Genomic DNA, 20,914 nt, shown 5'->3' on the forward strand with positions numbered 1-20,914 from the left:
ATCTAGGAACACAACATAATATAGATATAAACATAAATACAAAGGTGTAGCAGAAATAAAATTCATTTAATTAATATCAAAGAACTGAAATATGCTTACATACAGAACATAAATAAACTAGCTCGCACGATGGTAGCTTATCTTTGAGAAGAGATGTGGCGGCTACATGCTTATGAACTATGTTACAATGAGACTCGAAGGCCTATTTATTATTGAGAAACAATGTAAAACCCTAAACATACAAAAACCTAACCCTAGGAGATGAAGCGTCAAAACTATGGGCCTTGATGGGGTAAATTTGTACATCAACTTCCCATGGTCGTAACTTTGGCATACGATCTCCATTTGACATGCATGATACCTCGTTATAAATATTTATCTAAGGACTATAAATTTTGATTGTAAGGGTGCTAATGAATCATCATTGTTTTTCTATTTTCCAGAAAATGTCATTTAGGGCCTCAAAACAACGTCGGAAGTTCAAGACCCGAAAAACTGCCAAAAATAGTAAACTGTGATACAATTAAGGAAACTTAAAAAATTGAAAGAAACAATGGTGGGGGTCCAAGTGGAATAGGTGAGTGGCCACCAATATCCACATGGATCACAAATGAATAACATGGGTTGTAGATATAAGGAGAGAAATGCCAAGTAGCAAGAAATGTTAGGTCAAGGTATGGATCGATAAAGCTAGAGATCTTGCATGGATGAGAAAATAGAGCTGGAGTCAATGGTTTGAAGTTTAGTGTAGAAGCTAGCGTGTGATGAGAGCTTCAATGGTGTGATAAAAATAATGGTGTGTGAACACCCTAGGGGTTTTGTGGTCCAAGTTATGAAATCCTACTATAGGAAAGCATGTTCGAGAAGGAAGTTGTAAGACATGTTGTTCAAGCATACATGTTACGCAGGAGCACATGATGACTCAAGTTGTGGAATGAACCACTTGTATATGTATGGTGGAAGGTGTACTTGTACGCTAACTTGAGGTCAGTTGTTATAAGACCTTAAGACTTTGATTAGGCATACATGTAGTTTCGTGGCACATGGATTTATCAAGTTGTGGAATGAACCACTTGAATAGGTACCATGGTGGCCGGTGTACTAGTATCCTAGCTTGAGGGGGGGAATACGAGAGTGTGGTTGATGAACCATGCATATGAAAAGGTGTCCTAGAGAATTGGTGGTTAGCCACTAAATTTTTTCTTATCTATATCTCATTGAATTTTAATAGTAAAATCAAATCAATACTTTAAAGGTATGAATTGTTAATAACCTTAAAATCAAAATTTTATTATTTGGTAATAACCTTAAAATCCATATACAACTAAAACTTCATTTATTATCTCTCTCTCTCTCTCTCTCTCTCTCTCTCTCTCTCTCTATATATATATATATATATATATATATATATACATACACTATTTGGTTCAGGAATCCTAGAGATCGATGATCTCTATGTCTGTGGAATATTTGTAACATCTAGATCCACTTAAAGGAATCAATTATTGTCAAGTCAACCACGGAGCCCAACCCCAAAGTGTGAAGAAAATTGAACTTGTGACCTCTCAATAGTAAATATACTTTAAGAATGGTGACTCTATCAATTGAGCTAAACCTTGAGACTAATAACATAATAACTATTATGAAAAGAGAAATACTAGTTTTCAAATAATTTTTTACTATTTACATTTAACTCTTCAACACAATAAACTTTTAAATACTATTTAAATAAATTAAATAACAAAATTAAAATTTTTTGTTTACAAAACTATCTCATATTTATAATACCTTGTACCACATTATGAAGACAAAAATGTTGTTGCTTTGCATCCAAGTGTTTAGAAGTATGATCCTCCTCATTATGCTGTGCAGAATTACGATGCTCCTTTACATCTTGATGTTCATGATTATGCTCCTCATTTTGTTGTGGCCTTACATCGGGACCTTCATGACAATGTTGTTTTTTGGTTGATTCCAAAACATCAGACATTTTTGATTCCATTGTAAAATGGTTCTGCCAAAAAAACATTCATAAGATGATCAATAAAAAAATCTTCATAAAAAATAACACAACAAAAAACTGTATTAAAAATTAATTAAAAAAATCATATAACTTAATATTTATGAATAAATTTTATTAATAATGTGTCATACATATGTTTAAAACCTTTCTCACTTAAAAAGCTTGGGGTACTTTTCAAATTTCACAAGAAGTAGAAGAATAGAGTTTATTAATATTGTGTCTGTTTAAAACCTTTTTTACTTCAAAAGCTTTGGGCACTTTTCAAAGTTCACAGGTAGTAGACAATGAGGTCTATTGGTAATTTAATGAGATTGAGATACTTGAGAACCATCTATGATAATAAAAAAATTAATAAATAAATCTAAATATACGTATGGAGAACATTGTTAAATTTTGCTGCATTTTCAATTTGTTGTATTGACTTGGACTAATGAGGCCACCTAATTTTGTTTCGACATAACCTTATTGCTACCCTCCAACAGATGTTTATTGAGGTGTATAGAATTGACATGGATGCTCCTACAACCTATTTATGGAGTTAATAACGCTCCTATAGTATTAAAATAATTGGTGATAGGTGGTGATGCCTGTGAGAAAACGTGCAATGAAAATAAAGACCACTTGAGCCTATCAGAAATGAAGGTTATTAAGTTTTTTAGAAACATGCATGGTAGTAAGTTTCATGTTAAATTCAAAATACTTATTATGGTATTCATTAATCTTATGTATGATTAAAATAGAGACTCAAATCTCATTCATTTTATTATTCGGTAAAGAGTATTTCAGAGGTGAATTAATGAGTTTTTATTATTTTTCTAATATTCCTTTTTAATGGAAGAAACAAAAAATGTGTTTCTTTTAGTGTCTTTATATGGTAGTTTTATCTCTTGCTAGTCAATTAAAGAGTTTCATTAGTATTTTAATAATATAATTTTTTAAAATTTTGCATTTTAAAATTCTGAAAAAAAAAACTATATGATTAATTAAAATGTATTATTTTGAAATTATATATTTATTGGGAAATGTCTTAAATTATGATATTGTATATAATTATGTTTATGTTTCTAATGTAAATTTATAATAGACTTTAAGATTAACTCTTTTTCTAGAATATTAACTTTCATATATAATTCAACTATCACAGTTTAACTAATGGATTATTTTTTAAATGAGAATAGACTAGTATTATTATTATTTTCCATGGACAAAAAAATGTAATTTTATTTACAAGATAAACAAAATTATAGTTTATATATAAACATCAATATGTGTATTCAATATGATCTATCTAGATCCTATCAGAGCTTTTAAAGCAAAATACCAACAAAATATAATATGCACATCATTCAAACTCAGACTCTCCAAAAAAAACAATGCAGGATTACAGTGATGAAAAAATAACACTATCAAACATATGTATCAAAACTGTGCTTGAGTGGATACCGAAAAAGGTGTTATCGAAATTGGTATCAAAAAAAAAATTGATATGGGTGAAAAACTGAATTTGGGTAACACTTTTCCTTATTTTTTGATGCTTTCCTTTTTTAGATATCCATTAATGTTTTTTTAGTTAGCAATCATTTTTATCTGTTTTTTTTAGATAGAAAAGTATAGTATTATATGCAGTGTATACTATTTTTTCATAAATTTTTCTATTAGTATTATTTCTCCCAACACTAATTAACCATGAAACCCTAATTCCAACACTTATTAACAATTGTATAAAATAAGGTAAATTGTGTATGAGGAAGAGGATTGTCCACAGAAGGTCTATGATAATAGTGGAAGTTCTTCTCAACTAAATGCTCATCAATGCTCCAAAACCCCCTAGAAAGTTGAATACCTTCAGTAGAAATCCTATCCGCTTCTTGTAAATGTGTTTGGAAGAGAAAGAAGCATAAGAAAGTTTGATCCACTGCAAATCCTCCAAAATATGAACAAGGTGAATAATGTGACATTGTTGAATCTCATTTATCTAGTCTATGAGCAGTAAAGAATCCCCAAACACTTGTAACTGTCACAACCTTGTTCTCTGGCAAATGCCAATAATGAGCAACAAGATAAAAATTCTACCTAGTTGTTTGTACCCTTCGTCAAACCCATGTTAACATAAAAGAAATGTTGATCAAATAAATAAAGTATGAATCCCCCTCCACAAATCATATCCTCCCCTAGAGTGGCCCCATTTAAAAATCGGCATGGTCTAGATTTATCAAGTTCATCCAAAGACACTGGTCTAAGCTGGGAAGAGACTGTAAGCTAGGGAAAATGAGATAAAATTTCTAATTATTCAGCAACTACAAAATTCTAAAATGACAATTGATTTTGGAAAATTTCCCTATTTCAAGTCAACCACACCCCCCAACATAAGAGAAGGGGCAGAGCTTTAAAATATTTCATGTTCCTGTTTTGAGCCCATATCCTCCACCTCTCCTAAAAATTAGATCCTTGCTAGACACAGTCTAGGTCTAATATAGAGCAACATAAATTCCATGCCTAAAATATAAAAGGGAAATCAACTAAATGATGATCATGGTTTCACTATCTCAATAACATAAAGAGTACAAAATGGGGCCAATATTGTGATGTTTTTTCATTATATCCCAAGTAGGAACCCTTATAGTGAGTAAGCACCACATGAAAATGTGATACTTTCTGAGGCATTTAACCTTCCATGCTCTTTTCCACCACCACTTTCCCTCTGCTTCAACAAAAACCACATTCACATGAAGGTACCCCATTATAGGAGTATAAATTCCTATTTGGGATTGAGCCCATACTAATTCATCATCATTTTGGGTAAGTCTAATATGAGAAGTATTAAAATCATCTAGATATCTAATCCATTTTTCATGAAAATGTGACCAATCTATAAAGTTTCAGTTGATAACCAACCTTGATGCGAAAGAGAGATGAGCACTTGGTTCTAAATATGGGATAGTCATAAAATTCCTCTATCTTTGAGCTGATCAATGAGTTCTTATGGAAATATATGGGAAATCCCACTTCGTGGCTAAGGGTCTTGGCCCAATCTCACTTCTTGCCCATTTCCAATCTTCCAAGCATTCCCAAAAGAAATGAGGTCAAATGAATTAAGAACAACATACCAAATGAGGGATATGTTTCCCTCATCCTTATCTAGTCTTACAAAGAATATGGAAATAGACAATTTTATAACAAGAATATGAATTCAAATATTAGAGGTAATTTGAATGTATATAAAAAAGTCCAAAAAGGTTTTTTTCATAAATAATAGTGTAATAAATCAAAGTTTAATACTATCCCTACTTATGATGATTAGTATAAATGAAATAGTTAATAAGATAACTTTGAACATCAAAGTTTTGTAACTTAGTAGGCGATTCAAAGTAATTAGTTGCCAGATATAAAGGAAAATTAATAGGGTTACATAAGAGCATATATAGGAGAACTATTGACCTTCGATTTCTAGTTTTTTTACCCCCTAGGATTTTTCTAGGCTTTATTTTTGGAAATATGTTGTAAGAAAATAGCAAGAGGCCAAAATTAGCAAAAAGAAAACCTTTAAATGTAGGCCTAAACAAGAATAATCATGTGAAAATATGTATTAGACAAAGGTTTTGGAGTAGTCAGGTGTTGGTATGGTGGTGTTTCTATAGGTGATTGAAGAAAAAATATTTTTGAAGGAAGAGAAGGCATTCATGGATTTAGTATGAAAATGGATGAAAGATGAACCATTGTGTGTCTAGCAAGTTGTAGCTTGCATATTAGTATTTGGTTCTCCATCTAGTGGTTGTTGGTAAATAGTTGGGGTTGTAGCTTCATTTAGTTGTATATGATAAATTAGGCAGTTATAGCTTCCTACTGGTAGTAGCCATAGAGTTGTAATAACAAGTTGTAGCTTGCCCTATGAATGAATTGAAAAGCAGTTTTGAAAATTTACTTATTATTTGTGTCTTTCGATGAGATTGATGTTATTGATTCCTGTCATGCTTATTTAAATTAATTGTTGAAGTATTTAATGGTGTCCCGATATTCTCGCACAAAGTAAAATAAAGTTTTCAATTGGTAAAAATTCCTACAATACTGATTCACCCACCCCCCCCCCCCCCCCCCCCCCCCCCTCCCTCCCCCTTTGTCATTATTGTCATGACTTCCAAAAACTGGTATCAAAGCCAAGTTACTTCAAATCAATTTAATAGCTGGAAGAAATATCAAGGGCCATGACAAACCAGGAATGGGGTTTTACCAACAGGGATCCAATGTTTAATGGAACAAACTATGTGTTTTGGAAAGCAAGGATGAAGACCTTCATTCAATCACTTGGAGATGATGTATGGGATGTTGTGGAAGAAGCATATCAAAGGCCTCCAATGGTGGTTACCAAAGATCAAAAGTTGGAATTAACATGTAATGGTAAGGCAGTGAATGTTCTACTTGCTAGTATACCTGAATCAGAGCTTGTCAAGGTAATGGATTGCATATATGCCAAAGCTATCTAGGACAAGATGAGCAACTTCTATGAAGGATACTACAAGGTAAAGAAAGGCAAAATCCAAGGTTATAGGATAAAATTTGAATCTTTAATCATGCATGATGATGAAGATATTACAAAGTAGTTTTTGAGAGTTGATGACATTGTGAAAACCATAATAGGGCTTGACAAGAAGCTTGATGAACCGATGGTAGTTCAAAAAGCGTTAAGATATCTTCCTGAGAGGTTTAATCCCAAGGTGTCAACCATTGAATAAATGAACAATCTAAGCACTGTTACTTTAGATCAACTCCTTGGAATACTCACTGCCTATGAGATGAGGATTTCTAAAGGAAAGTCTGTAGCTAAAGTATCAACCTTCAAAGCAGAAAAGCAATACAAGGATGATCATGATGACTCATGCTGTGAATTAGATGAAGAAGAAACCAACTTTGTGAGGAATCTCAAGCAAGGATTAGGAAAGCATAAAAGTAAGTTACCATTAAAATGTTTTAATTGACGAAAATTTGGTAATTATGCATTGAAGTGCCCTAAAAATAAGAAGAATGATTACAATCCTAAAGAAAAATTAAAGAGGATCAAAATGATAGAAAAAAGACTAAGAATAAAGGTTTTTATGTTCAATAAGAAAGATCCTCAAAAAGTGAACCTAGTCAATCCTTGGATGAGGATAGAGATGACGAGAGCCCAAAATAATTCATGTTGATGGCCAGAAAACCTGCAAGTTGAGGCTATTAATTTTGATTATGAAGAAGGAGAAGTAGATCTTGAAGGAGAACTGGTAAGTGCTCTTGATGAAATAGAAAGGTTGAGGAAGAAAAATAAAGTCCTAAAGGAGTCTTTGACAAAAGAAAAAGTTGAGTTTGTTGGGCCATTTATCTCGGAAATAGAAGAAGATAATAAAAATCAAGAATCCTTGAACCAATAGTTGAATGAAAAGGTTCAAGCATGTGAGAAGCTGGAATGAGAAGTCGTGTTGCTAATAAAGGAGTTGGAGAAGGAAAACACAACTTAGTTTTCATCAAAAATCCAGTAAAGGAATTAAGGATTTAAATGAGATATTGAAGGTTCAATGTGTCTCTAAAGATCGTAGTGGTCTTCGCTTTGAAGCTCAGTCCAACACAACAACTAAGTTAAAAAGAAATAAACAAATTACCTTTTTTCTAGTAGCTAAAGAAAGACTTGTGTAGTAGCAAGAGGGAGACATGCAACCCAAAGATCATATCCATAAAAATCAGCAACAATAAAGGAAGAACGTTGACCAAGCAAATCAAATTACCCAGAATTCAGTCCAATATAGAAGACAATGTTTTTGGTACATTGATATTTTACCAGGGTATTGTTTCACATGCACCAACTATGGCCACAAAGCAGTTGTTGGGTTGTGTTATATTCTTTCCATGAAAGACTTGTGTAGTAGCAAGAGGGAGACATGCAACCCAAAGATCATATCCATAAAAATCAGCAACAATAAAGGAAGAACGTTGACCAAGCAAATCAAATTACCCAGAATTCAGTCCAATATAGAAGACAATGTTTTTGGTACATTGATATTTTACCAGGGTATTGTTTCACATGCACCAACTATGGCCACAAAGCAGTTGTTGGGTTGTGTTATATTCTTTCCATGACTATCCCACCCATGGGAGGGTGGTAGCTCCTCCTGTATGTTGTGTCAGGTTTTTATGGGGGGTCATAGGGGGTGCGGCTACCCCCCCTGTTGAGGGGTAAGCAGGGGGGTAGCCCCCCTTCATTGGATCTCGGGCAACACCCCGACAATTTTTTTTCAACCCTATATTAGGTGGGCATACCTACCTATGGTTTTGTGCATGGATTTTGCACATGGTTTTGGGCATGATGGTTTTCTATCCATTGTATTTTGTAGATCCAGTCAAGGTAACTACAGTTATGTTCTAATCTAGGGTTAATGGATTGGGGTTTATGGATGCTTTGGCATGTATATATATGTATTGTGACATTAAAAGGAACATAATGAAAAAACAATCTGGTATTCCCGGTTTTGGGATCCAGGGGAAATATCTGTGTATATTTGTTTTATGTTTTATGCTCTCACCATTGTTAATTTTCTATTTTTAGCATTCATATGTAGGTAATTTTTGAAGAGGGTAAAACCTACAGTAGCAAACTACATATTGAACTTAGATCTAAGAGAATACTTTATAAAAGTAGAAGCAGACTGAGGAACAATAATTATTTTTTTCCCTTGAATTATCAGGTGCAATGTTTTAAATGTCAAAATTTGGGGCATATAATAGTCAATCGTTGACTTAAAGAAAAACAGACAAAGCCAATAATTAAGAAAATTGAAGAAAATCCTAAGGTCTGGAAAGAAACGGAGAAATCAAAGCAATGTGGTATTTATTTGTATGCTCAGAATGATGGGAGCCATTGGTATGTGGAAAGTGGATACTCCAGGCATATGTTAGGAGATGAAAGTAAGTTTTTGACATGGAAACCAATTGACAAAGGTAATGTGACTTTTGGCAACAATGCTCCTGGAAAAATAATTGCAAAAGGAGTAGTTAGTCTATTAAATGGAAAAGGTAAAGCCAATTTTTTTTATATGTTGATGGGCTGAAGCATAACCTCCTTAGTGTAACTCAAAGGTGTGATCAAGGTTGTGATGTGATTTTTAAAGCCAAAAATTATCAAATCAAGTCCACATGTTCAGGCTAGATAGTTGCTAAAGCTGTAAGAATAAACAATAATGTTTATGTGCTCAAAGAAAAGAAAAAAATGTTTTACTTATCAAAGATATATAAGATTTTATTATGGTACACAAAGCTTGGAAATTTGAACTTTAATTAGATAGTAAAGCTAAACAAGAAGAACACTACCAAGGACTTGCCCAAGTTTTCAAAAATAGAGAATACAATTTGTAAATCTTGCCAACTACGAAAGCAAGCTCGAGTTCCATTCAAGGAAAAGGAGAACTCATCATCAAAGTTGTTGCAGCTGGTACACATGGATCTATGTTGACCATACAAAATGTAGTCACCCACAAGTAAATTATATTTTATGCTAATAATTGATGATTTTAGCAGGATGATGTGGTTTTCCTTCCTCAAAGAGAAATTTGAAGCATTTGAGAAATTTAAAGAGTTCAAAGCTATTGCTGAGAATGAAACTAATTGCAAAATCAAAAGCATAATGTATGACAATGGAGGTGAGTTTAATTCCAAAGAATTTGATGGATTCTATAAAAATAATGGCATCAAAAGGAAGTTTATGCCAGTAGAGACTCCCTAGCAAAATGGTGTAGCAGAAAGAGCAAATACATTTGTAAAACAGTTAACCAGAGTAGTGATGACTGAAAGGAATGTTTAGGAGAGGTTTTGGGTAGACGTTATTCATACAACAATAGTTTTCATCAATAAATCTCATTTTAGACAAAATAGTGATAAAAATCGATATGCGTTGTGGTATGGCAGACCTACAATAGTCAAATACTTCAGAGTCTTTGGTAGCAGATGCTACATCAAGAGAAATGACGAGAAACTTAACAAATTCACTGCCAGAGTAGATGAAGGCATTTTTCTGGAATACTCACACAATAGAAAATGATACAAATAATACAATAAAGTCACCAAGAGGATCATCAAATGTATCAATGTAAAAGTGGATAAGCATGCCGATCAACAAGAGAAATAACCCACAAAAACCAATGTTGATGAACAAGTGAACATTAGTGAGGAGCATAATGAGGCATATGTAGTAGAAAGCGATGAAGAATCCTCTATTATGCAAGCTAAATATCCTCCAAGATATGTACAAAAACACCACCTAGTTGATTAGATGGTTGGTGAATTAAATTCTCGGGTGCAGACAAGAAGGAAGCCGCAAGATTCCCTCACACAGGCACACGTTTCCCTACTGTCCATGGAGGAACTAAAAGATGGTGTTCAAGCTAGTCAAGATAAACATTGGTTAAAGGAAATGAATGAAGAATTGGATAAAATAAAGAAAATTCAGACTTGGGAACTTGTTCCAAGGCCTGCTAACAAGAATGTCATTAGCACAAAGTGGGTTTTCAAGAATAAATTAAATGACAATGGAGAAGTGGTAAGAAACAGGGCTAGGTTGGTGAAAAGGCTATGATCAAATAGAAGGCTTGGATTTTGATGAAACTTTTTCTTCTGGTTCTAGATTAGAAGCAATAAGAATGTTCTTGGGATTTTCTTGCTTTAAGAAATTCAAAATATTTCAAATGGATGTCAATTATGCTTTTCTCAATGGAGAGCTATAGGAGGACGTCTACATAAAGAAACTAGAAGGTTTTTAGCTGATCAAGAAACCATATTATGTTTGCAAACTTAAGAAGGCTTTGTATGGTCTCAAGCAAGCACCTAGATATTGGGATTTCGAGCTAGAAAATTAGCCGCTCAAGCGTGGATTCAAAATAGGTGCAACTGACAAAAACTTATATGTCGAAGAAAAAGAGAGAAAACTCATTGCGATGGTTGTATACGTTGATGATATCACCTTTGCTAGTGATTCAACTTTGCTGACCAATGAATTTGCAACTGATATGAAGGTTGAGTATGAGATGTCAATGCTTGGAAAGATTTCCTACTTCCTTGGATTTTAGATTACACAATCACCCAAAGGAATTGTTATCTCTCAAAGCAAGTATCTCAAAGAAGTGTTAAAGAAATTTGGCATGGAAGAATTGTGCTTGGTGAGAAATCCAATGGTGATAGGTTGTAAACTTAGCACGATGGATGAATCTCTAGCAATGGACTAGACTTTATATAGATCCATAATTGGCAATATCTTATATTTGACAAAATCAAGACCAGACATCATGCAAGCCATTGCTGTGGTAGGAATATTTCAATAAACTCCTAGACAAAGTCATCTATTAATAACCAAGAGGATTCTTAGATATCTCAAAGCAATAAAGGACTATGGGTTGTGGTACCCCAGAGGTAAATATTTTTAATTAACTATTTATACTGATGTTGATTGGGCAGGTGATGTAGATGATTGAAAGAGAACAAGTGGTGGTCCTTTCTTTCTTAGAGAATGTCTAATCTCATGGTTGAGCAAGAAGAAAGCTTCCATTTCCTTTTCTACAACTGAAGAAAAATATATTGCAAAAACTTCTTGTTGTACTCAATTACTATAGATGAAATAGACCTTGCAAGATGTACAATTGTTTTATGCTCAAACAACTCCTATTATTTGTGACAACACATGTGAAATCAACATGTCAAAGAATCTAGTTTTTCACTCTAAGACAAAGCATATTCCAATCAAGTATCACTTCTTGCGAGAGAAAGTTGCAAATCAGGTTGTGAAGTTGGAGTATGTTCCTACAAAATAAAAAGTTGTTGATATTTTCACTAAGCCACTTTCTAGAGAATAGTTTGAGTATTTGAGGAAAATATTGGGAGTTGTTCCTCTTTACTCCCTACATTAGCTCTTCCTTTAAGAGGAAGAAAGACAAATATAATGTTGAAGCTAACAGGTCCACAGAATCAACACGACAGAGAAAGATGGTTGATAGAAGTAGTATGGTGATAGGGGGAGAATGTTCGTGTTGTTGCATTGATGTCAAAGGGGGAGAGATCCATAGCAATTAAAAAAAGGTGTAAGGAGATATCCATAGTAAAGGGAGAGTGTCAGTGATAACAACACAACAACAACAAAAACAATTAAGAGAAGTTCATCTAAGGGGCAGCAACACTCGAAGGATGAGAAAATATGTGGAAATAGGTTAAATAAAGTCAATAGGTGAAAAAAAGGAGTAATAGGATATACCCCAGACGGTCAAAACCTTGTAACCATCTATTAAATAAAATAGAGTGTCGGGGTTGTAGGGAGAAAACAACAATAGCAAAGAAGACCCCGAAAGGTCAGAATCCTATAAAATTTTTCTAAAAAGAATTTCATGAAGGTGTCAAGCACCAGGGGACCTAGTAAAGCACATACCACAATGACGGTGTAGTAAGGTGGGGCCACACCCCGAAAATCCTAGATCCCGTAACTTTTTTATAAATGAATTTTGAAAAAGTGTTCGGATCAGGGGCTTCAGGCATTAGATTGGCACTTGGCCAATTTACGTCATAAAAAGAAACAAGGGCGTGGAGAACCATTTACATAGGGAAATAGGCCCTCGATAGGACCCTGAAAGGCATAGCACCTAAGTGCCCAACCACCGTTCATGGGACACAATCACTTGGAGAAAACCTTCAACACTTAAGGAAAAGGGGCTAAATCTTAATTTGGTGGATTTTCACAGAGTGTTTACGATTATAAAAAGAAAAGGCATAAGGAAGTTGAATTTTGCAGCACAACTATTTTTTTTTGGTGACAACGACATGTTGAAGGGTCTTGAGACCTGTCATTGAAGGATGAGTTGGAAACTATTTAGCGGGATGATCTTGATAGCAACATGGATGGGTCAACAACTATTTTGGCAGGTTGTTCTTGGTAGAACTGCCTGTTAAGAGGAAATTTTGGCCAAGTTTGGAAACTTGCCAACTTTAGAAAACCTCAACTAACTCTACAAAATGTGAGAATGGACTAAATTTAATAGAAAAACTCATAAAAAAGGTTGGGACTGGTAGAGCACCTCAAGAAAAAGTGAACACCTGTCTTAGAGGATTGAATTGAATTGGAAAAAGACAAAAATAATGATTCATGCATAAATTCAAGAAAATAGCAAGAAGCCAAAATTAGCAAAGGAAAACCTTTGAACACAGTCTTGAACAAGCATAATCATGTGGCAATATGTATTACACAAAGCTTCTAGAGTAGTGAGGTGTTGGTATGGTGGTTTTGGTATAGGTGATTTTTTAGTGGTGATTGAAGTAAAATTATTTTTGAAGGAAGAGAAGGCATTCATGGATCTAGTATGAAAATGGATGAAAGATGAACCATTGAGTGTCTAGCAAGTTGTAGCTTGCATATTAGGGGTTGGTTCTCCTTCAAGTGATTTCTGGTAAACAGTTGGGGTTGTAGCTCCATTCAGTTGTAGCTGATAAATCAGGGAGTTGTAGCTTCCTGCTCATTATAGCCCGAGAATTGTAACAAGAAGTTGTAGCTTTCCTTATGAATGAATTGCAAAGCAGTTGTGAAAATTTACTTGTTTTTTGTGTGTTCCATTGAGATTATTGATATTGATTCCTGTTATTCTTATTTAGATTAGATGATGAAGTATTTAATGGTGTCCCAATATTATTGCACAAAGTAAAAGAAAGTTTTCAATTGGTAAAAATTCATCACGAGGCCTTCACTGACAAAGCAATATGTTATCACATGCGTTCATATTGGGGCATTAAAATGGAAAATTACAAAATAATATATTGAGGTTATAATAAGGCCCTAAAGTGTTTTAATATATGATATAATAATATATATATTATAAGGTATTGTTTATATGATTTTTTGGCCGAGAGGAGGAAAAACACACGATATTTTTGGAGCATGTCACGAACTACACACCTACATGTCACCAACATCGGGAATGGTGGGAAAGGTCGACTGAAACTAACCCTTTCCATTTGGAGTTTAGTAGCAAATTTGATGCAGTTCCTTGCCATTTGGAGTCTACCCAGCTAATAGCAGTCGATGAACCATTGCGAGTTGGAGTTTACCTAGCTAATAGAAGTCAATGAACCCATGTAGTTGGAGTTTGTGTAGTGAATTTGATACAGTCCCCAACAACGGGAATGGTGGGAAAGGTCGACTGAAACTAACCCTTTCCATTTGGATTCAATTAACCTCCTAACCCTTTTCCCTTTCCATTTGGAGTTTAGTAGCAAATTTGATGCAGTCCCTCGCCATTTGGAGTTTACCTAGCTAATAGCAGTCGATGAAATCTTGCCAATTGGAGTTTGTGTAGTGAATTTGATATAGTCCCTTACCATGTCTCTCATTCATGATAATTTTCCTTGTATGGACAATGATGTTTTAAGAAGAGGGAAGCCCACAAATCACAATGTTTTTTGGGAGGACGTTGTTGTTTTGGTAGGGGATGTCTTGTTGGTGTTTGCATTTGAGCACATTGCATGTTATACAAAGGGCGTCAAGCCAGAGAAAGTTTTGAGGGTCATCTGGGAATTGTGCAAGGAAAATGGGTCCAAAGGGCTCATTGCAGAGCATGTTGTGGATCTTTCCAATGGTGGGGTATCGAACGTGGGTTTGGATCTACTTGAATACATTCATCTTCACAAGACAACTGCTCTATTGAAGGGATATATGGTGATTGGTGCAATAATAGGAGGTGGGTCTGATGAAGAGATTGAGAGGTTAAGGAAATGTGCTCGCTATATTGGGTTAATGTTCCAGGTTGTTGATGACATCCTTGACGTTACTAAATTGTCTCAGGAACTCAAAATGATTGCTTGCAAGGATCTTGTTGTTGATAAACTCATGTACTCTAAGTTGTTGGGGCTTGAGAAACCAAGGGAATTTTCACAAGAGCTCAACAAGAAAGCAAGGAATCAACATTCTGATTTTGATGTGGAAAAATCTAAGCATATCATTTGTTTAGCTTATTACATTTCTCATAGGCAAAATTAGATATTAAATGGTTGATATTTTCAAAATTGTTGTAATAGATGCATATAACATGCATGCTATCCATACCTAATTGATCTTATCTTTTCTTGAAGTTTCATATAGACACTTCAGATTTCACCTATTTACATATTGATATGATTAACAGTCTTTTATTCATTGATAAAAGAAAACATAAAACACACAATCCAAAAAGTGATAGCTTTCCTGCTCACAGGCCAATAAACTCTAGACATTTTTTTAACACTGGCATAGTTGACAACTCTATCCCTAGGTTAACTTAGATTTTGTGCTTGCAAATCTCAGGGCTCAAGCATAACTCCATGCTACTTAGCCTATTAAGATTTTGATTTTGAACTTACAAAGCTCAGGTATCAAACATAGCTCCACGCTAATTAGCATAATAGAAAGAATTGGTTGTATTACATTTGTTGTATGGAATTCAACAATAGTTCAAAATTCTATGATTTTTCCGTACACAGGGATACAATATGATCCAACTTTTCTTTTTCTTTTTTCATTACCTGTCATCTTATAAATGCCCATAAAACAACACACAATTTCACAAATATTCTTAGAAAAAAACAATCTAAATATAAACTATGTTGCATTTTTTTCAAGGAATGAATTTATTTTGCATTCATAAGGCTAAAATTCTTCCAAAATATAGGAAAAAAATAAAATAAAAAATTTGCATATTTTTTAAATCTATCAGATGAAGATATATGCTTTTGTATTGGAGTCATAGGAAAAAAAATCATTATGTATTTTATCTGTACCAAATCGGCTTTGAATACATATTCATATTTTATCTGTACCAAATGCAATTGTTTGATTTGTTTGGATAAATCACTTGGTCTTTATTTTATTGACCAAGAGAGAACCAAGGTTCACAGTGAATATAGATTCATGAACAGGGTTCTTTCCTAGATAAGAAAAATCCTAAACCTAGTTGCCTAGAATACAGTGCATCTTGCATGAATAAAACTGTCTAGAGCATGAGATTGAAACTCCAAATAGAATCTGCCTTCCAGCAATAGAACCACAAAATAGGTGTTTCTATCCTCTTTCTAAATTTGGAAAAACATGCACCTATCTAAATCTAAAACTGCGTCTTGTTGACGTTATTAGCTCAGATAGGTGCTTCTGCATAGCCTTGTTATCTAGCATGCATAGGACATTAGATTGCCTCTTTAGGTGCTTGCTGGAGAGGAGTAAGTGGTTATTGTGATTTCTTTCCTAAGTTTATCTTAGGAAAAATACATTAATTAATTAATTAATTAACATTTACCATTAAGCCAAGTTTTCAAGGATAAATAATTAAATTATTTAAGTTTATACCTAATATTTATCTTTGATCTCAAGTGAGGCTTAGGATCTAATCCTAACCATTGGTTATTTAGAATATTAGGGTTAGATATTTGTCTTAATGAAATTATAGAATAAACTTAAGGGAGAGCTAAAAGACACATTGTGACTGAGAGAGTGATCTTCTCAAGTTAGAGACTCAAAAACTGAAGAAGGGAAAGGTGAGCAGTAAGGAATTTTTGGAAGTGAAATCTAGGGAGGTTGAGCTTGTGGAGAAGGAGGCTGAGTTTTTGGAGAGCAAGGTTGATTTTTTATAGTAGAATGAAACCAATAAAGAGAAGCCAAGTTTTTGCAGCCAGGTTTTGACAAAGGAGGGAGGCTAAGCTTCCTAGTGTGCAAGGGACCATACAAATGGAGAAGAAGGAGGCCAATTTTTGTAGGTTGTGGAGCTAAGATTTATAGGGCTAATTTTTCGAGTAAGGTCGAATTTCTAGAGAGTCGAATTTTGTGGAGGCCAAAATTCCAATGGGCCAAAATCTAGGTTCAAATTGTGATGTATTTTCTTTGTATTCTTTGTGGTCAAGGACCTGATTTTACAAATTTAATAAAATAAAGAAGAAAATTGTGATGTATTTTCTTTATATTCTTTGTATTCTATTGCTCATGTGGTCAATTTTCCTATTTTACTTCTACTGCAATTTTTTCTAAAGTTAAAAAAGACACTGTATTTATTTTCTAGTGGTTTTTAGAATTTTATTGAGCAAATATAGTTTCTGGGTAGAAATTCATTATTGAGGAAAAATAAATTAGACTTGGTATTAGAAGTTGACACTTCTAAAATGATGAAAAGCAATTCTAAATATGGCACTGATTTATAAAGATAACAAAATACTGCTAAAGATCAGGAATGCATGTGCCTTTACCACGGAAATATCATTAATTTTTCTGCCTTCATTAACTGCCTTCCACACCAACAACAATTAAAGCACAAATTTCAAGACTAGAAATTGACTATGTTGAAGGCTGTTGCACACAGATTGAGGGATGAATCTACTGGGTGCACCATAGATAAAGAGAATACCCTCTGAGAAACAAGTAAAGCTATCACTCCTTGGGGAGGAAGGTGTTCTCCCCAATGACGTGTTACTCCCTCTTCATCTTGATTCTACAAAATATTCAAAATGTACTTTCGTTCTTCAAGGAAGATTTCATCGACAACTACATGCATGGAATCAATTGTTGATTTTACTGTGGGTTTTGGCATTGTCTCCTAGACATCATAATCCCCTATCATAATGTTTCACCATACTTGTGCTTCAGCTGCTAGGTCATTGCTAGAAGGCTCTATATCAATGATAGAAGACATCAATGGAACATATGTAGGAAACTTGTTAAGGGGGTGACTCTTTTGAAAATGATACTTTGGCTTTCCTACTTGGTCCTGTGCAACCTAAAAAGTTTGGGTGAGTTGTCTTAATGTCCTGGCTGAACTGGAAGGTACTGAGGCCCTTGTTCCCTCCTTGGAACCTTGATGATCTAAATCTGATTTTTCTTCCTTTGATCAACCTTTGGGACAACCAACTTATCTCCCCCCAACTCTGTCATAGGTTTTTAAGATATAGAGGTCATCCATCCTCATCAAATTTAACATCTTGACTTACCACAATCTTACAATGTATTAGAATATAGATCTCATAGGACTTGGAGGTCCCACTGTAACCATCAAACCTTGTTGTTTGAGAATTCAAACTTGGTCCTCTTTTCACCAAGGAAATGTATATAAACAGGAGTACATGAAAGTCATCAGTTTAGAATGTAGGAAAATATATTCCATGCCTTTGCCCAAAGGCAGATGAACAATAATACAATGGGGTAGATATACAAATTTAGTGTTATTTATAGTGGAGACTATGTTTTTTCACGTTATTTCATGGTGTTTTGTATTTAGTTTGTGTTTTGAGTCTTGACAGTATGATGTTTGTTTACACCATAATGTTTAAACTAATTTTTCTTGGTTGGTCCAACAGCTTGATTCTTCTCAGGGATCTTACACTAGGGAAGACATTGTAGGTGGCACAATTTTTATGAAACATCCTTGTATGACTCATCATTGTGTTGCTACAAGGGTGATTGAATTCCACTGGAAGGTCACCCACTTTCATTTTCTGTTAACTGTAAGAATATGTTATGAAACTAGCTCAAGAAAAGATAGAAAAGATAGATCAATGCCTTAGAATTCAGCCTCTTCGAGGGGGCAACCTCTTTACATTACATAAATGAACAATTCTTGGATGATTCAAATGAAAAAAACTCCTTTCTATATATAGGAGTCTAAGGAGTCACAATATAATCCAGCCGACCTAACAATAATAATATAAAGCCACAAAAATAACAATAGAGGGATTCTATGGGGCACATAAATAACAATATGGGGGTAATAGGGGCACAACAATATAAATAAGGGGTATAACTACAATAATAATGGGGTAATAACTAGTATTATAGGGACCCAACATGCCCCTCTCCTTCAAAAAAGTGTTGTCCTCAACGCTTGAGTAGTTCTGGATACTTTTGCATAAAATTCTCATCCTCCCATGTGGAATCTTCAGTGGATAAGTTCTTCCACTTGATAAGATACTCTGAAATTGATCGATTTCATAGCTGTCGAGTTCTTGTTTCTGTGACTGCTTCCGGTTCCAATATAATTTTTCCTTCCTTGTCAAGTTCTAGCAATATTGTTTGAACTGGGAGCTTGTCGCCTATAACCTTCTTTAAACATGAAACATGGAAAACTGGGTGCAATCGAGAAGCTGCAGGAAGCTCCAATTTGTATGCCATAGTACCAATCTTTTGCAACACCTTGTACGGACCATAATACTTTGGTGATAATTTATTATCCTTCTTAGCTTGCTTTAGGGACATTTGCTTATATGGTTGTAACCGTAGGAATACCCAATCACCTACATCAAAACTTCTTTCACTGCGATGTTGATCTACCTGTTGTTTCATTCTATTTTATGCCAACACGAGGTTATCATTTAAGAGTTGGAGGACTTGTTGTTGATGTTCGATGTGATGTTCCACTGCCTGAACCTTAGAATTTTCTCTTAAATATGATGTGATGGATGGTGGTTGATACCCATAAAGTGCCATAAATGGGGTCATTTTTGTTGTTGTATGGAAGGAAGTGTTATTCCACCATTCAGCCAGAGGCAACCATTTGACCCATTGTGTCTATTTATCAGATACAAAGCAATGAAGATATCCTTCCAAACATTTTTTTACTATCTCAGTTTGCCCATCAGATTGAAGATGATAAGACGAGCTATGAGCTAACTGAGTACCAAGACAAGAAAATAATTCTGTCCAAAAATTTCCAGTGAAAATGGGATCTCTGTCACTTACAATAATCTTTGGGTTTCCATGTAGCTTTTGAATTGTTTCCATAAATGCAGTAGAAACTGTACTGGCTTTAAATGGATGTGATAATGCACAAAAGTGTGCATACTTGGTAAGTCTATCAACTACCACCATGATAACACTTTTTCCCTCAGACTTGGGTAAACCTGTGATAAAATCCATTGAAACCTCCTCCCAACGTTGGCTTGGAATGGATAAAGGTTGTAGTAGACCCGGTGTCTTAATTGTTTCAACTTTATTTTGTTGGCAAACCAAGCATTCCGCCACAAACTTTTGAATATCTGATTTAAGGCTATCCCAAAAAAATTCCTTCTTAACCCTGTGGTAAGTTTTTAAAAATCCTGAGTGCCCTCCTAAGGGAGAAGTGTGCAATTCCATAAGAATCTTTTGTTTTAGCTAGGAATTCTTACAGAGGTATAAGCGATCTTTGTACCATAACGAATCATTTTGCCAGCTAAATGTATCAGACGTACTGGAATCTTGTTGTAGCTTTCGAATAAGTGCCCAAACTTCTTCGTCATTCTTCCATTCCTCCCTTGCTTCATTTATCCAATCTGGTTGGATAATAGAAATGGCGCACAACAATGCTTCCACATCCTCATCCTTTCTTGAGAGTGCGTCTGCCCCCACATTTTGCTTCCCTTTTTTGTAGACGATTTCAAAGTCATAACCCAACATCTTTGTGACTCACTTTTGTTGCTCTTCAGAGGATAATCTTTGTTCTAAAAAGTATTTAAGGCTATCATGATCCGTTTTTACCTTGAAGTGTCTTCCCATTAGGTAGGGTCACCATTCTTAAGTGCATGGAGTATTGCCAACATTTCCTTCTCATAAATAGCTTTGCTTAAAAACTTTCCCTTGATTGGACGACTTTCAAAAGCAATGGGTCTTTCATCTTGCATTAGAAAAGCACCAATTCCATTTCTTGAAGCATCACATTCCACAATAAAGGTTTTTGTGAAGTCCGGTGTAGCTAAGACCGGTGCTTGGCACATTGCCCCTTTAAGATGTTCAAAGGCCTTTGTTGCTTCCGAAATCCATGAAAATGCATCTTTCTTCAATAATGTTGTTAGAGGTGCTTCTATTCTCCCATAATTCTTAACAAACTTGTGATAATACCCTGTCAACCCAAGAAATCCTCG

The 20,914-nt window shown here is 34.5% G+C and overlaps 1 protein-coding gene across 1 annotated transcript; it reads left to right on the forward strand.

Moving 5' to 3' along the window:
* Nucleotides 1-14,390: 14,390 nt before the first annotated feature.
* On the forward strand, nucleotides 14,391-15,047 carry LOC149244859 (geranylgeranyl pyrophosphate synthase, chloroplastic-like). Its single transcript, XM_089455512.1, has one exon. It carries the CDS (start codon nucleotides 14,391-14,393, stop codon nucleotides 15,045-15,047), a length of 657 nt encoding a protein of 218 aa, XP_089311638.1.
* Nucleotides 15,048-20,914: the final 5,867 nt, after the last annotated feature.

The sequence above is a fragment of the Pinus tabuliformis genome, chromosome 7 (assembly GCF_031772625.1).
Source record: "Pinus tabuliformis cultivar Carrire ecotype Pingquan chromosome 7, CPIR1, whole genome shotgun sequence".
Taxonomy (NCBI): Eukaryota; Viridiplantae; Streptophyta; class Pinopsida; order Pinales; family Pinaceae; genus Pinus; species Pinus tabuliformis.

What these genes read in the sequence shown, in the direction of transcription:
- LOC149244859 (XM_089455512.1), top strand. Translation starts at nt 14,391, where the DNA reads ATGTCTCTCATTCATGATAATTTTCCTTGTATGGACAATGATGTTTTA.